Genomic DNA, 16,047 nt, shown 5'->3' with positions numbered 1-16,047 from the left:
TGTCAGCCTCCCTCTTGTTCATGTGTGCTCTCTTTCTCTCTCACTCTCAAATACATGAATGAAAATCGTAGAAAAAAATATAGAAGAGTGGTGGATTTTTATATTATAAAAAGTAGCCCAGATAAGCCCTTCTTAATTTCTTTCTTTTGTAGAATGTAATAACCTGAATGGTATTTGCCCTTGGTATTAAAAGTATGGACAAATGGATTGTTTTTTTATATGTGCAGATAACATGCTGTTTTATATTTAGTACTCTTTATAGGAGTCCTGAGTCTTTCTGGCTGCAACAGCACACTGAGCCAATGAAATCCCTCATTAGAGACATTTTCTCAAAAGTCTGGCTTTGGGTTATTTTCCTTCTAAGTTACTACTTTGCAGTCTTCTGTACAGGGTCTTGTTTATCATTTTTCTTCATGTTTTCTCATGCTGCTTTTTAGTATCTGCTGTATAATTTTTAAGCACCCTCACATTTTGCTACTTGTGTAGATCTATTTGCACCCCATTAGAAGTATGTGACATGAGAAAGCTCCCTTTAAGGGTCTCCTGGAAATCCAACTCCTTTCTCTATAGAAATGTGCCATTTAATAAACACAATTTCTATGGATAAAATTTATTTTTAGATATGTGTTCAAGGAAATATAGATAAAATGAAACTGTGGATAACAATCTTTTTGTTGTGAATAGTGGTAGTTAAACCTCCTTACAAATTTGGATAAAGCTGTTAATCCTGTCCTCAAATGCTCATAGAGACGAAATTTTGCATATTACTCAATCATATATCATTGCAGTTCCCCTGTGTATAATCCATGTTCAAAACTCCTTCATATTTATGCTCTTTGTTTCCTTTACTATTTCAGGAAATCCCTTCCGAATGGCATTTTGAGCTGATGATGGACAGAGAGATACCAGTGGAACTGTGGGCCCATTACATAAAACAGCTCAATTTGGCCCAGCGTGTTGCCCTGGAGGACTCTGTTTTACTCATATTTGCACTGAAAAATTTTATTCATGCACTGAAGGGTCCTAAATCTTTTCCTAAAGGTAGGACAAAGTGTGACTTTTGAATGTGATACTCAAGAAAACAATTATTTTCTCCACAACTATTCTTTGTTTTGAGTGAAAAGTTCCCAGCACGTGTTCACATAAGTTTATTCATCATTTCTCTCTCTCTTCATGTCCATGTAGATGATATATGGTGGAATCCCGAGCAGCTGAAAGAAGATAGCAGAGCCTATCTGCGCTTGCTTATTGGGCTCTTTGAGATGATACTCAGTGGTACAGATGCCACTCACTTTAGGGTTCTGATGAAACTTTTCATAAAGGTACTAGGCTCATCTTTTTCAGGCATACTCTTCCCTTTCAGAAGATAGAGCATTTATGACAGTTTTTTAATGAAAATGAAAGTAGATTTTTGAACAGTACAGAGTATGGGGTAATAATATACACGGGCCCTGTGAGGTAGTGATATCATTATGACACCTCCATAGGCCAGAGACTAACATTGCTGCATGCCTAGTAGTGTGTTAGGCCTGTCATGTACTTACTAATCACAATTCATTACCAGTGAGAAACTGCTGTTCAATGGGGTAAGTTAGCTTGTGCAACTCAGTTAAGAAATTTCATGGACCTCCATGTTGCTAGGTCCAGCAGTTAAGTCTCTGTTCTTGTCTTACCCCTTTCAGCAGCATTTGGCACCACTGGTGACACTTATTCCATCTTGAAATTCTTTCTTAACAAGGCTTCCCCCTCATCACGAGTCTTGGTTTTCTGCTTATTTTCACATGTTGTTACTATTGTCCAGTGTGTTCAGAGGCAAAGTTATAGCAAGTCCTTTGGATTCATTTCCATACTTCTCGTTGGTTAAAATAAGTATGGAAAATTTTAAGTCTTGGGACAGGGCTTTGTTGTCATTACAACAAAGTGTTTTCTGTAATTGTACACTAGTGTAAAGAGGATTTGGAACCAACTAAATGTGAGTAAAAATTAAACTTCACTGTCGTTTATTTAATTTAGGTGCATCTAGAAGATATTTTTCAGTTATTCAAGTTCTTCTCTGTTTTATGGACATATGGGTCTAGCCTTTCAAATCCACTTAATTGCAGCGTGAAAGCAGCATTGCAGACTCAAGCTCTTTATATAGGTTGTGAGATGCTCTCTGCTCAGAAGGCACAGGATAAACATCAGCTGGCATCTGTATCTTCTCCAGGTATCATGAGAAGCGTGTTGTGTTCTGTCATGATCAGCTTTAATGCTTTCTCTATAGGTAGTTTATGTGGGTTATAGTTGGGAGAATTTTTTTTTTAACTTTTTTTTCTGAAGAGTACTCACAGTGTGTGCACTCTCTCTGCTCTTTACGTGTATGTATAAGTTAGGTGTATACATATAAATTCTTGTGTATAAACTGTATATACGTATATATAAATTATTATTTTTGTTAGATTTTACTTATTTGAGAAAGAGGGCATGCACACCAGCAGATGGGGAGGAGCCGAGGAAAGGGAGCCCGACATGGGGATCGATCCCAGGACCCTGATTTCATGACCTGAGCTGAAGGCAGACACTTAACTGGGGCACCCAGGAGCCCATATATAAACTACTTTTAATCACCAAAATGGGTTGTTAATATCCAGCTATTCATGTTCTGCATTTCATCAGTGAAGGGTTACATGGAGAAGCCATGCCATTTAATACAGTTCTGTATTCAACTGACTACTTAGAAAATGGGTCTCCAGACAACCTTTCTGAATTTGTCTCTTTTATCATGTGTAACTCATTTTCAGGTTGGGCACTCACTACTAAAACACCCCCAAGTTTAAGTTTATTAAGTTTATTTTTTGATAAAATGAAATTTGCAAATTCCATGAAGTTGATGAACGTGATACTGGAAAATAGGTACTTTAAAGTTACTGACCAAAAAAATTTTTTAAAAAGCTACTGACAGATGAGAGGATCTGGCAGAATTAGACCCTGTAGCGATTAAAGATGAGAGAATTGATAAGGATGATGCATATGATTGATACTTCAGACTGGAATGATTTTAATGTCAAAGGAATAAGAGTGGCCTTTGGGAAATTTGAGGGTATTCTAGATTTTTTTTTGTTAATTCTAAAATTGCTTTTTTTTTTTTTTTTTTAAAAGATCTATTTATTTGACAGAGAGAGAGACAGAGAGGGAACACAAGCTGGGGGTTGGGAGAGGGAGAAGCAGACTTCCCACAGAACAGGGAGCCCAATGTGGGGCTTGATCCCAGAACCCCAGGATCACGACCCAAGCAGAAGGCAGATGCTTAACGACTAAGCCACCCAGGCACCCCCTAAAATTGCTTTTTATAAATGTTTTGTGAAAGTAAAGTGAATGATCATATTTTTTTCCCAAGATCATTTCTGTTTATCTTTCATTAGCTCTGTGAAAGAGCACATAATTACAATTGTAACCAAGATTTTGTTAAATACAAGGTAATTTACATACATAGATTTCGAGTTTTACTTATAAAATAAAATCCCATGAATATAATTTCTTTACCATTCACTGTAAAATTGCCTTCCCTTTTTTTAGGTAGACTTACTTTAAGGTTTTTTTTTTTCCTGCCTTAGATGAGAAGACCCTCCTGTACATTTTTTAAACTCTTTATTAAATTTATTTTAAACCTTTTATTAAATTCTTTAATAAAGTATTAAGTATTATATTACAAGTATTCTATAGTAGTACTTTATATAAGAATTTATTTTAAAATGTCTGCAAATTATTCCATTGTATGGAAGTAGCATGATTTATTAAAATGGATATTTTTGTTAAATTTGGGAGTTTTCATAAAGGTATGTGTATTTTATTTAGAGGTCATAACTATTTGGATTTCCTAATTATGAAATGTCTGTTATCTTTTGGTATCAAAGGCAGTAGTTTCTGAGGAATGGATATCTCCAGGACCCAAAGACTTAACTTGTCCCCAGTTTTGCTGCAAGATAGGCTCCCTGTCTACCCCTGACTTGTCATCTGTCATTTTCCTTCTTCCTAAAGTACTTTTGCATTTATGCTGCTAGAAATGTCACAGTACTCCACTGAAAACAGGAGAGATGCACCTTGTTCTACTGGGAAGCTCAAGGACTGCACACTATAGAGTCCCAGGGGGCCTAAAGTGGAAGGTCATTTAGCCATTGCACCTGTCCTCCGTGCTCTCCTCTTTGAGTACACAGTGAGCTTCTATGCGTACCTTGTCTGTGAGGAGTCCAGGAAGTGTTGGCTGATACTTCTTTTAATCTGTTTACAAAAAACTTTGTCTTTCAAAAGAAAAAGGTATTGGCATATTAATATAGTATGCTGTTATTTGAATTAAGTCTTTGTCAGTGGCTTGGGAATCTAACCACCATTTATTGCTTTTTCTCCAGATACTCAGTTCAAAATTTGCTTACATACAGCAAATTTTGTTAGATGAATAAATATTTAATCTCATTTGTAATAAGATGTAGATGTAGACTGCCTTTGTTTTTTTAATACCTGATCAATGTAGTACATTCATTTATATATTTAAAACCAAAGCTCAGTATTTTTTTTCAACTTCTGTGTAAAATAACTATTTTAAATCTAAGTAAGATGATTTGGGAGAATGAAGTCACAGAGATTTTAAATGGAAGAACATTCCTAAAACTTGATTGTTTAAGGTACTTTTTGCCTACCTTGAGTTCCAGTAAATGTTACTGGAACATGGTAACTGTAGTATTTTCTTCTTTGAATTCATTTTTGAATGATACAGGGAATTTTAGCAAATAGTATCTTGACCTGATGCTGCCCCTTGCATGAATTCAGCTTTCGAGCTGTTTCTGACTTTATGAGTTAACATTACAGAGACCAGGAAAGATTTCCAGCTTTCAGTTTACCTTCTCAGGTTCAAAAGTTTGTTGAGCTGTTTCTTAGCATTCCAGAAATGGAATATATGGAATGGATCATTACTACCAAAATAAAAGTTGGCACAACTCGCCTCAGTAGATAGCACAGAATAAAGCTTAAATAACTAATTACCATAAAAGAATTTTAGGTATCCTTTTCTCCCAAAGACATTTTTTCAAAAAACCCTCAATCCACTTGAGCTTACAGATACTCTACCAGATTTTTGAAGCAGGTTTTCCAGTGCTGTTGAACTGAGCAGGGCATAGAATGAAGAAAAGCTTCCAGATGCTTTGTCTAAAACAAGTGTAACATTGAAAATTGACAGTTCTTCCAAACAAAAAGAAAACAATAGGCATGTTTCTTTGAATAATAATGCAAATTTCTAAAGTATTTGCAAATTGAGTCCAGTATATTTTTTAAAAAGCACGTATTTACCCAAATAGAGTTAATTCCAATAATACGAAATTGGTTCAAAATTATGAACTCTTAATATAATTAGCCATATCAATTTGAAAGGAGAAAACCCATATCATTTTCCAAAAAAACTGAAAAGGCATTAGATAAAAATCAGTAATTCTAATTAAGTGGCAGCAAAATAAGAGTGAGTAATAAAAATACTTCTCAAATCAAAAGCTAGCATTCTTAACTGCAGAGTTAAAAGCATTCCTTCTAAATTCATTACATTACTGGGCTTGGTTCTAGAAGTAGTAGTTGGCAGCAAGCAGTAGCTCTTTCAGATACTGACGGAATGTATGAATAATAAAGCTCTAGAATTTTTAGGTGGATTATTAAATGGGACATCTGGCTAGCCATTTGGAGACATTAAAAGTTTGACTCCAATCTTATTCCTTAGACAGAAATTTCATGTGAACTAAAGATTTCACATTAAAAAAACAACACACAACTTAGCTCTAGTGGTAGAAGAGAACATGTGGTACATGTGGCCTCTCTCAGAATATGAAGATAGACACTTGAACAACTGACTCAGTGCGGGGAGGGCCTCTCTAAGCAATGTACAAAACTAGAAGAAAAATTAGACTAATTTCTGCCACTAAGGACAAAATATTTGCAAAGCCTGATACACAATGGGTAGTTTATCTGCGTACTTGCAAGGATGTATGTAAAGAGATATTTGTGTTAGCAGTTACAGTGCTGAGAGATAAGGAACAGCTGAGTCACCAGCAAGGTACTGGTTTAAAAAATATAGAAAATAGAATGGAGAACCATACAGTTTTAAAGAATGATTTAATTTAGATACACACACTTAGGTAGAAAGCACTTCAAAATAAATTGAGATGTAATCATTCTGTGTGTGTGTGTGTGTGTGTGTGTGTGTGTGTACATTGTGTACTCTGCTCTCATTTGTATGTTTTCAAAAGGATGTAGTAGCATATAGCTAATAACATTTTGCTAGAATAGTAAACAGTGAATGGTCTTCAGAGAGAATTTCAGTGAGGAGGAAAACTTCGACATACCCTCTGGTACTATTTAAGTTTTATACTGTTTAAATTTTTTAAGTTGCTAAATATTTTCCCCTTTGGTTTTAGTGGTGATAGCTCTACTCATTAATCTGGGAAGCCCCATAAAAGAAGTACGAAGGGCCTCCATTCTTTGTCTCCAAGCCCTCAGTGGAGTGGTGTCTCAGTTCCACCTGTTAATAGATCATTTGGTTCCTAAAATAGAGGAGATCACCTCAGATGCCACCTATGTTGCTCAGGTAAACTCATTATCAAAGAAGATTGATCGTGTGCGCATGCCTGTGTATACCTGTGAACAGTTTTGTCCTCTTTTGACATTTTGCTTTGTAGGGATTTTGATCGAGTCAAGTCACTGAAATTTCGAAATTGATGTCAATATCTGCACAACTTTCTCTTACCGTTTTTAAAAAAGATAGCATACAGTGTTTCAGTATGTGACTCTTGATAGTACTAACTTAGAGGTATTGTACCATTTCCTGTTAAGGTTTCAACAGGAAATGAAAAATGATTCACTATCATGTGATTTGGAAAAGACTCTTCTATGATTAGTACATTTAGCTTTTATAGTTTCTCAGCCCTTTTTTATCTGATTTTCTTTTTGGTGTGCTAGGATTTAGCCACTTTGTTTGAGGAACTACAGAGAGAAAAGAAACCAAAATCTCATCAGAAGTTATCTGAAACTTTGAAAAACTTACTCAATTGTGTATATAGTTGCCCATCTTACATTGCAAAAGATTTGGTGAAAGTACTTCAGAAAGTCAACAATGAGGTATGTGCAATTTAGGTGGCTTACACATTCCATGTAATGTTACTAAACACTATTGTATCGGCTAATGAGTGAGGAAAACATTTGCAGGAGTTACAGATACTCACTCAGAAGTGAAAATTTTCTTTATAATTTGGGAGAGGGAAGTGAGATGTAGAAACAGATAGAGGACACAAAAAGCAAGTACTGGTAGATTTTTTTTTTCTATTTTAAAATTTTATGTTATTCCTACATAATCATTTATTTGAAGTGAATTTAAAAAAGTAAAAACATGGGGAAAAACACTGAAGATGCACTGCTGAGAAAACTGTTGGTTTGTGTCTTCTGGTGGAAATCCTACACAAGATAATATATTTGGACATAAGCATGAATATTCCAGAATCCTTTGTTCATTCATAAAATGTGTGTGTTTGAACATTATTTCTGGGGGAAATCCATAGCTTTCATTATGTCGTCAGGGAGGCCTTGGCACAAAGGAGGTTGTGAATCACTGTTTTTTGTGATGGCACATGTGATCAGACTGTTCCAAAGTGCATGGATGCTTCACCAGTCTCAGACTGACTGCAACGTGGAGAACTCAGGCAGGTGTCAGTGGAGTGAAAACCACATGATCAGATTTTCCTGGTGGCAGCCAACAGATGGCATTGAGCGGCTTTGTGTCATCCCTTGTAGTTTAAACTGGAATTGACTGTCTGTTCTGTGAAAGACCAAATAGTAAACATTTGTTCTGTGGGCTCCCACAGTCTTTTCTTCTTGCAGGTGCTTGGCTCTGCCATTGTATTGTGAAAGTTGGAGCCAGTTATGTAAACATGAGCTTGGCTGTATTTCAGTAAATAAAATTGACCAAAACAGGTGGACCTCTGGATTTGGCCCACGAGCCATAATGTGCTGGCATTTGGTTTAGTTGTTAAAGACCTCACATACATAATTTGGAAGTTCTGTTTGAGGAAATATGCAGTGTTTGCTAAAATTTATTTTTGTGGTCGAAAACTTTAGTTTGTGTTTCTTGTTATCAGAAAGTCTTGGGATACCTACAAATTACTCCTCATTTCTGAAGGGTTTAGAGCTTTTGACTATTATAAACTGAACCATCAGAGAAAGCCTGAGTGCTTAATTGGATTAAATAGCCTTGCTCCTGTCCAAGGGATCATTTTTAATTGGGTGTTTTCTCCAGGCTAAGCTCCCAGGCTTGTAACATCATATCTTGGGATGTCTTTGTAAAGCAAGCAAAAATAGGTGTCAGTAGAGATAACTGTTCGCTAATAAATTTCTCCAACTTTAGATGGTGCTTTCTCAGCTGTTGCCTATGGCTGAACAACTGTTAGAAAAAATCCAGAAGGAGCCGACAGCTGTCCTAAAAGATGAGGCCTTTATTTTACATCTCACTCTGGGAAAATATAATGAATATTCAGCTTCCCTTTTACATAAGGACCCAAAGAGTCTAGATATATTTATAAAAGCTGTACATACAACAGAGGAACTTTGCACAGGAATGCCAACCATTCAGATAACCGCTCTTGAAAAGGTCAGTGACTTTTTTAAAGACTAAAATATGTTCAAGCTCTTAAAATTTTGTAGTGTTTTACTTGGAGGAGCTAAAGTAGACTGGACATGTTTTAAAATGGATATGATCTGTTTGGCCTGCTTTTGCAAAATTGAGTGATACGTAGGTGTGATAAAGCTACATTTTAGCTGACAAAATGGGAATAATATTACATCATAAAAAAGAACTATTTAAAGGTCATTTTTGGGATTCACATTTGTTGAGCTCAATTGCCTTTTTTCTACCTCCTCTAGATTACAAAGCCATTTTTTGCAGCTATATCAGATGAAAAAGTTCAGCAGAAGCTTTTGCGCATGTTGTTTGATTTATTGGTGAACTGTAAAAATTCACATTGTGCTCAAACTGTTAGCAGTGTTTTTAAAGGGGTAAGTTACGCAATTTCTATAATTTGTTTATTATTGTTCTCTTCCAAGTAATACCATGTTTAATTAACCTCTGATAATCCAGTGCCTTTAGAGTGTCAGATGGTAGCATTAATAAGAATCATGGACAAGTAGCTCATAGAGAAGTGCAGAATCAAAATTATAAGTCTTCACCACGATTTTTATTTTGTGAAATATTTATATTTTAACCAGGTTGGGTATAGTGTTAGTTTGGCTCTTACATTAGATGGGATCTATTTGTTCTATGCAAGGATTTTCTTTTTCTTTTTTCTTTTTTTTTTTTTTAAAGATTTTATTTATTTATTTGACAGACAGAGATCACAAGTAGGCAGAGAGGCAGGCAGAGAGAGAGAAAGAGGGAAACAGGCTTCCTGCGGAGCAGAGAGCCCGATGTGGGGCTCGATCCCAGGACCCTGAGATCATGACCCGAGCCGAAGGCAGCAGCCCAAACCACTGAGCCACTCAGGCGCCCCTATGCAAGGATTTTCAATGGAGTACTCCTTAACGGAGTACTCAGCGGGTTCTACTTAATTTAAATAGTTGTTTGATGACATGTATATCGTGGAATTGAGCATGTGCTCATTGGTTTATATGTATATTAAAACATAGCTGTACATCAGAACAACCACTTAGTTACTTTGTTTTGTTGTTTAAAAGAAAACAAGTTCACAAAAATAGGTACTGGTATGGGGAAGTCCTAGTATGCAGATTCACCAGTTCTCAGTATTTAACATATTTTCTTAGATTTCTGAGATGCAGATTTCTAAGTGAAACAAATTAAGCTACAGAACAGTGTGTATACTACACTCCTGTTTGTGTGGTGTTTTCGTCTTTATACAGCTGTTAGGACATGGAAAAGAATATGGTGGCATTTGCCTTCGGGGTTTGGGATTGGTTTGGGCTCTAAAGTCCTAGGAAAATGTGAAAGTGGACATGGACATTTAAGTCAACATCTGTTTCTCTAAATTTATCCCATGAAGTGTATCATCAGTCATTCTTTATTCATATTTCAGATTTCTGTTAATGCTGAACAAATCAGAATAGAACTCGAGCCACCAGACAAAACAAAGTCCTTGGGCACAATTCAACAAACGAGAAGACAAAAAATGCAGCAGAAGTAAGAGCTAGGAGTGCAATGAAAGCATGCTATTTATTCCCCGGTCCTTGAATGTTATGAAACCATTATAATTTTTTGATGCCCATTAATTTGGCATACATAGTATGATAATTTTTACTTTGCATTGATAGTGTTTGCTTTTCAAATATTTTCTGTTTCCCAGAAAATCACAAGATCTAGAATCTGTTCAGGAAGTTGGAGGTTCTTACTGGCAAAGAGTAACCCTCATCCTAGAATTACTGCAGCACAAAAAGAAACTCAAAAATCCTCAGATACTGATACCAACTCTTTTTAACCTGCTGTCAAGGTACTGACACTTGCCTTTGCATTTGATCTATGAGAGAATAGGATTCTAATTCATGCACATCTTACTTAACATTCTTTTTTTTAAATATAGTCTTAACTAGTCTATAAAATAAAGCAAGTTAAGTACTGTAGTTGAAAGGTTAAAAGAAAGTTGTTAGGTACCCATTGTTAATGCCCAAATTGATCATCCTCTTGTGTTGTATACTGAATGACCATTCCCCTTATAGCCTGCTTCTTAACTTTCAGAATCGAGTTCTTGGGGCATGCTTACTTTAAAGATAAAGGGAGAAACCCGCTATGGTTTTTAAGTATAAATTACCAGATAGCTGTAGTGTTTGCCATTGTATTGTAGATAAAATTTGTTTTTGTCTGAAGAGAATGTAATTCTCAAGGTTCTCTAAGATTTCAAATAGGTTGATGGAGAGTACAACAGAGAGATAAAATTTGACATTAAGCACCTGCCCATATGAGAAAAAAAATCAGTTAGAATCTTGTTTTTTATAGGCTGTGTTTAATGTAAATATTTTAGTTATTCCTAAGTAAATATGCATTCTGGAGAGTGGTCATTAATGCATAAGTGAAATTGTGTAACTTCATTTCTCATTATGTCTTTGCCGGGGGGTCCTGAAGGAGCTTAGAACCTCTGCCACCGGAGCAGGGAAATATGGAATACACCAAACAATTAATTCTTAGTTGTTTGCTCAACATCTGCCAAAAACTATCTCCAGATGGTAGCAAAATACCAAAGGGTATGTACTTTGTTGGAAGGAAACGATGGAAAGATTACTTGCTTTGCGTGCATATGTACCTACCACTTAGAGGTTTGTTTTTTTTTTCCCTCCTCTAGATGTTCTGGATGAAGAGAAGTTCAATGTGGAATTGATCGTTCAGTGCATCCGTGTTTCAGAGATGCCGCAGACCCATCACCATGCCCTTTTACTTTTGGGTACTGTTGCTGGAATATTTCCTGTAAGTACTAATGATTTTGAGACTTCAGCAGATACTTTGATATTTTTTTTCTTCAGAGGAAATGCGTAAGTGCTCACTGGTCTGAATTCAGTCGACTTTGGGTCTTATTGGTGGGACTCTTAGCCCTGTCTCTTAACAGTTGTGGCACTGTAGCTGGTTGATCTTGCTAAGCTTCAGGTCCTCTTCTTGTAAAATGGCAATAATAGTAACCTTCTTTGTAGGATTATTGTGAGGCTGTGACTGGGTGGTTTATGGTTTGCACTTAGCACAGAGCCTGACACCATGTAACTTATAAGCAGTAGTGTTGGTGTTCCTTGACAAAAATTACCATCCCACTGTCCTCAGACAGCTTTTGTCCAGTGAGTTGAGAAAAAGTACTTTGATTATAAACTACCTCGGTGAGAGAAATCCTGTTCCTTATAGAAGTACATCTTTTGAAGGTAATTGAGATTTTTTTTTCCTGTTGGGGATTGAGGTCACAGGTTCTTAACCTGGGGTTCTCTGGGAGCTTTAGCGGTCTTTCAGTATACTAAACATCACATAGATTTTATGCATATAGAACTTTTTCCTTGGAAGAGAATCAGTAGCGCTGAGGAGTTGATAACTAGAAACAATTAAGAATCATTCATATTTTTTCTTTGCTTTAATTGAAATATAGTTCATATACAATAAAATTCATCCATTTAAATGGGTTCTACTATTCACTGGTTTCAGTATGTTGACAGAGTTGTATAAATATCACCATTCTCTACTTCCAAAACATTTTCATCACCTCCAGAGAAACCCCATACTCATTAGCCATCACTCTTTATTCCCTGTAACACTATAATTTCTGCCCCTGGCAAACACTAATCTACTTTCTCTCTCTTGGTTTACCTGTTCTGGACATTTCATGTAAATGGAATCCTATTACATGTGTGCTTTTTAATGCTTTACTTCTTTCACTTAGCACAATGTTGTCCAGGTTCATGAATGTTGAAGCTTGAGTCAGTATTTCTTTTTTATGGCCAAATAATATTCCAATGTATGTATGTGCCAGATTTTGCTTATTTGTTGGTCAGTTGACAGACATTTATTTCTATGTTTGGGGTATTGTGAATTATGCGCTGTGAACATTTGTATATGAGGTTTTGTATAAATAGGTTTTGTGTTCTCTGGTATATACTGAGGAGTGGAATCTGTGAGTCAGAAGTTAACTTTAATTTTCTTAGAAACAGCCAAGCTGTTTTCCAAAGCATCTATATAATTTTGTACCCACCGGCAGTTACGAGAATTCTAATTTCTCTAAACCCTCTCTGCTAGCTGATCTTTTTTTTTTTTTTTTTTAAGTCATTCTTGGGTGTGTGAAGTTTCTTAGGATTTGGATTTTGCATTTCCTTAAATGCCTAATGTTGAGCATCTTTTCATGTGCTCATTGACCATTTCTTTATCTTTGGAAAAATGTCTTTGGGAATCCTTTGCCCATTTTTAAATGGAGTTGTGTCTTCTTTTATTGCTAGACTATAATGAATCATTGATATTTGGTGTGCTTAAAATGGAAAATGTTGAAAGATGTGTTTTCTTTCAGGATAAAGTTCTACACAACATCATGTCTATTTTTACATTTATGGGAGCCAATGTCATGCGTCTAGATGATACTTACAGTTTTCAGGTTATTAACAAGACTGTGAAGATGGTTATTCCAGCACTTATTCAGGTAAGCTGTCTTTATACCATCAGTAGTTTTTTATTGTTTAAGTGTGCTGCATACCCAACATGAAGCCCACCACAAGGCTTGAACTCATGATGCTGAGGTCAAGACCTAAGCTAATAAAATCAAGAGTCAGACGCTTAACTGACTGAGCCACCCAGGTGCCCCAGGTTTTTTTGTTTGTTTTTGGTCTTTAAATTTTTACATAGTATGAAAGTAGAAGTAAATAAGTGACATTAAAAGCCTTTCTGAAATGCTCAGGTATTTGTGCTTCTTACATTTTAGAATGCTGAAGCTAATAATTAGTTTTAGTAACAATGTCCGTTCCAAAAATACAAGGAAACATGCATAACTGGTTTGCTGTGCTAAAGGGGTAGAACTATACCTGGGGCTTAATGTTACACTGACAGACTGAATTTAAATTTGCCATATATTGCACTTGGATAATACTGTTATGCAGGTTAGTGAAGGTAGGACATTTTAGAGTTACAGTGGCAAATTTGTTAATTCAACAAACATTTTTCAAGTGTTCTCTAAGAGCCATGTACTCAGAGATGATTGAGTCTCTACCTGGAAGGATGAACCATTTGAAACTAAAAATCATCCTTAAAAATAAAAGAGCTTGATCATCTACATTCATTTTCTGTTTATCCCCACCTGTTGTTAGTGTCTTCTTCACATTATTGGCCATTCCAGGGATGACCGTATTCAGCACTCCTCTTCTTTTAATCTTGGTATTAGGTTGATACTCTCTGTGTCCAACAAGTTGGCACGTACAGGACACAGATATTAAAAGAAAAGTAATTGTATGCATCAACATCATATATGCCAGTTGAATAGGTCTGTGCTGAAAGAGTTCAGAATAAAAGACAGCACCCTTGAGCCAGGAAGACCACAAAGTTTCCTAAGAAATACAATTTGAACTGATAGGAATGAAGGACATGATTTGCTTGATGAAATGACAAGGTCCAGGAATGTGTACAGTGTGTGTGTGAAGAATGTAAGTTAGAGTGATGTGTGGAGTTCAGAGTGTTGAGACAGGGAGAAGTAGAGGGCATTGGTTCATTCATTCTTGCATTCAACAACCGTATTTGTAGTATCAGTTCCAGATTTCAGTGGTTTGAACATTATTCTGTAAGCAACAGGGAGTTTTTGGCCTTTTCTGTGTTCTGCTTATGTAGATTATACCCATTCTTCTCCGGGCAGAACACAAATCCTTCTTGTTGTGTGTAGGGTCCCAGTTGGCCTAAGAGCAGACTTGTTCTGAGTGCCACATACTTGGGATCTGTCATTTAGTACCTCCAGTTGGTATCTTTCCCCATGTGAGTCTTGTTCATACAGATGATAAATCTTTGTGGCGGGGCTCACATCCTACATGTTGTATTCCCCTCAGGGCCATGCAGTCCCTGGTATGTAATCTGTACTCACTGAATATTTACTAATAGTTCCTTGATTATTCATGTTCTTTTGATCATTTTGTGGGGGGGCACATCTGAAGGCCTTCCCAGGTCTACCTGAAAGCTTTGTGAAGGGTTATTTGCTCCTACTCATTGTTTCTACTTGCTGTTCTGCAGTCCGATGGTGGAGACTCTGTAGAAGTCACGAGAAATGTGGAAGGAATCGTGGTGAAAATCATTAACGTGTTTGTGGACGCACTGCCACACGTTCCAGAGCACAGGCGCCTGCCCATCCTTGTTCAGCTTGTCGATACATTAGGTGCAGAAAGATTCCTCTGGGTTCTCCTCCTCCTGCTCTTTGAACAGTATGTCACTAAAACAGCGCTGGTGGCTGCCTATGGAGAAAAGGTCAGAGTACAGGGCGGGGTGACTAGAAGGAAATGCTGATGTTTCACACACACTTCGTGATACTTTCCAGTTCATGTGTAGGGCCAGTGATGCTTATGTCTGTTATTTACTTATTCATTTGTTTGTTTGTTTATTTTTTAAAGATTTTATTTATTTGATAGAGATTACAAGTAGGCAGAGAGGCAGGCAGAGAGAGAGGGGGGAAGCAGGCTCCCTGCTGAGCAGAGAGCCCCACAAGGGGCTTGATTCCAGGACCCTAAGATCATGACCCGAGCAGAAGGTAGAGGCTTAACCCACTGAGCCACCCAGGTGCCCCTACTTATTTATTAAAGATTTTATTTATCCATTTGACAGCACAAGCAGGCAGAGTGGCAGGCAGAGGGAGCGAGAGAAGCAGGCTCCCCGCTGAGCAAGGAGCCTGATGTGGGACTTGATCCCAGGACTCTGGGATCATGACCTGAGCCACAGGCAGATGCTTAACCGACTGAACCACCCAGGCGTCCCACTTACGTCCATTATTTAACAGTACTTGCTCAGAACTGTTTTAAAAGATATTTTTTACTTTTTTTTAAAGATTTTATTTATTTGACAGACAGATCACAAGTAGGCAGAGAGGCAGGCGGAGGGTGCTTTGTGGGGGCGGGGGGGGGGGGAAGCAGGCTCCCTGCTGAGCAAAGAGCCCAGTGTGGGGCTCAATCCTAGGACCATGACCTGAGCTGAAGTCAGAGGCTTTAAACCACTGAGTCACCTGGTGCCCTGTTTTTGACATTCTTTACAGTTGCTTTCAGAGCCTGTGGCACTCCGAATACCCTTAGTAGCAATGGATTATTTGCTGTGGGTGATTGGACTTTCCTGAGAACTGGTCTGTAGTGCCATGCTAGGTGGTTCTGTTTTAAGCCTAACACAGTACGGCCGGCTATAAAGTAATTAAACTGTGTCTCTTGAAAATGGTTTTGAAGGCATTTCATGGGGAAGGGGAGGAGTGTCAGGATCATCAAAATTGTCACAACACTGGTGACTGTTTTTAAGAGCCCTGTTTGCATAGATGAGGGTAGAACTTATAGGTCAAGGTTAGGCTTTTAAAT

General features: G+C 37.1%; 1 protein-coding gene across 2 annotated transcripts in view; it reads left to right on the top strand.

Moving 5' to 3' along the window:
* The window catches only part of HEATR1 (HEAT repeat containing 1), a 49,946-nt gene that overhangs the window by 19,009 nt on the left and 14,890 nt on the right, over positions 1-16,047 (top strand). For both annotated transcript variants that reach the window (XM_004774798.3, XM_013046968.2), the window contains 13 exons: positions 858-1,041; positions 1,186-1,322; positions 2,014-2,206; positions 6,432-6,601; positions 6,973-7,131; positions 8,411-8,653; positions 8,926-9,057; positions 10,089-10,192; positions 10,356-10,499; positions 11,129-11,247; positions 11,346-11,467; positions 13,035-13,163; positions 14,732-14,962. In XM_004774798.3, coding sequence (XP_004774855.2) covers positions 858-1,041; positions 1,186-1,322; positions 2,014-2,206; positions 6,432-6,601; positions 6,973-7,131; positions 8,411-8,653; positions 8,926-9,057; positions 10,089-10,192; positions 10,356-10,499; positions 11,129-11,247; positions 11,346-11,467; positions 13,035-13,163; positions 14,732-14,962 — 2,067 coding nt within the window. The remainder of the gene's footprint in view (positions 1-857; positions 1,042-1,185; positions 1,323-2,013; positions 2,207-6,431; positions 6,602-6,972; positions 7,132-8,410; positions 8,654-8,925; positions 9,058-10,088; positions 10,193-10,355; positions 10,500-11,128; positions 11,248-11,345; positions 11,468-13,034; positions 13,164-14,731; positions 14,963-16,047) is intronic.

The sequence above is a fragment of the Mustela putorius genome, unplaced genomic scaffold, assembly GCF_011764305.1.
Source record: "Mustela putorius furo isolate JIRA1106 unplaced genomic scaffold, ASM1176430v1.1 tig00001118_pilon_pilon_pilon, whole genome shotgun sequence".
In the NCBI taxonomy this organism is placed as follows: Eukaryota; Metazoa; Chordata; class Mammalia; order Carnivora; family Mustelidae; genus Mustela; species Mustela putorius.
Note: the sequence above shows the minus strand (reverse complement) of the source record. Positions and strands in the feature narration are given on the sequence as shown.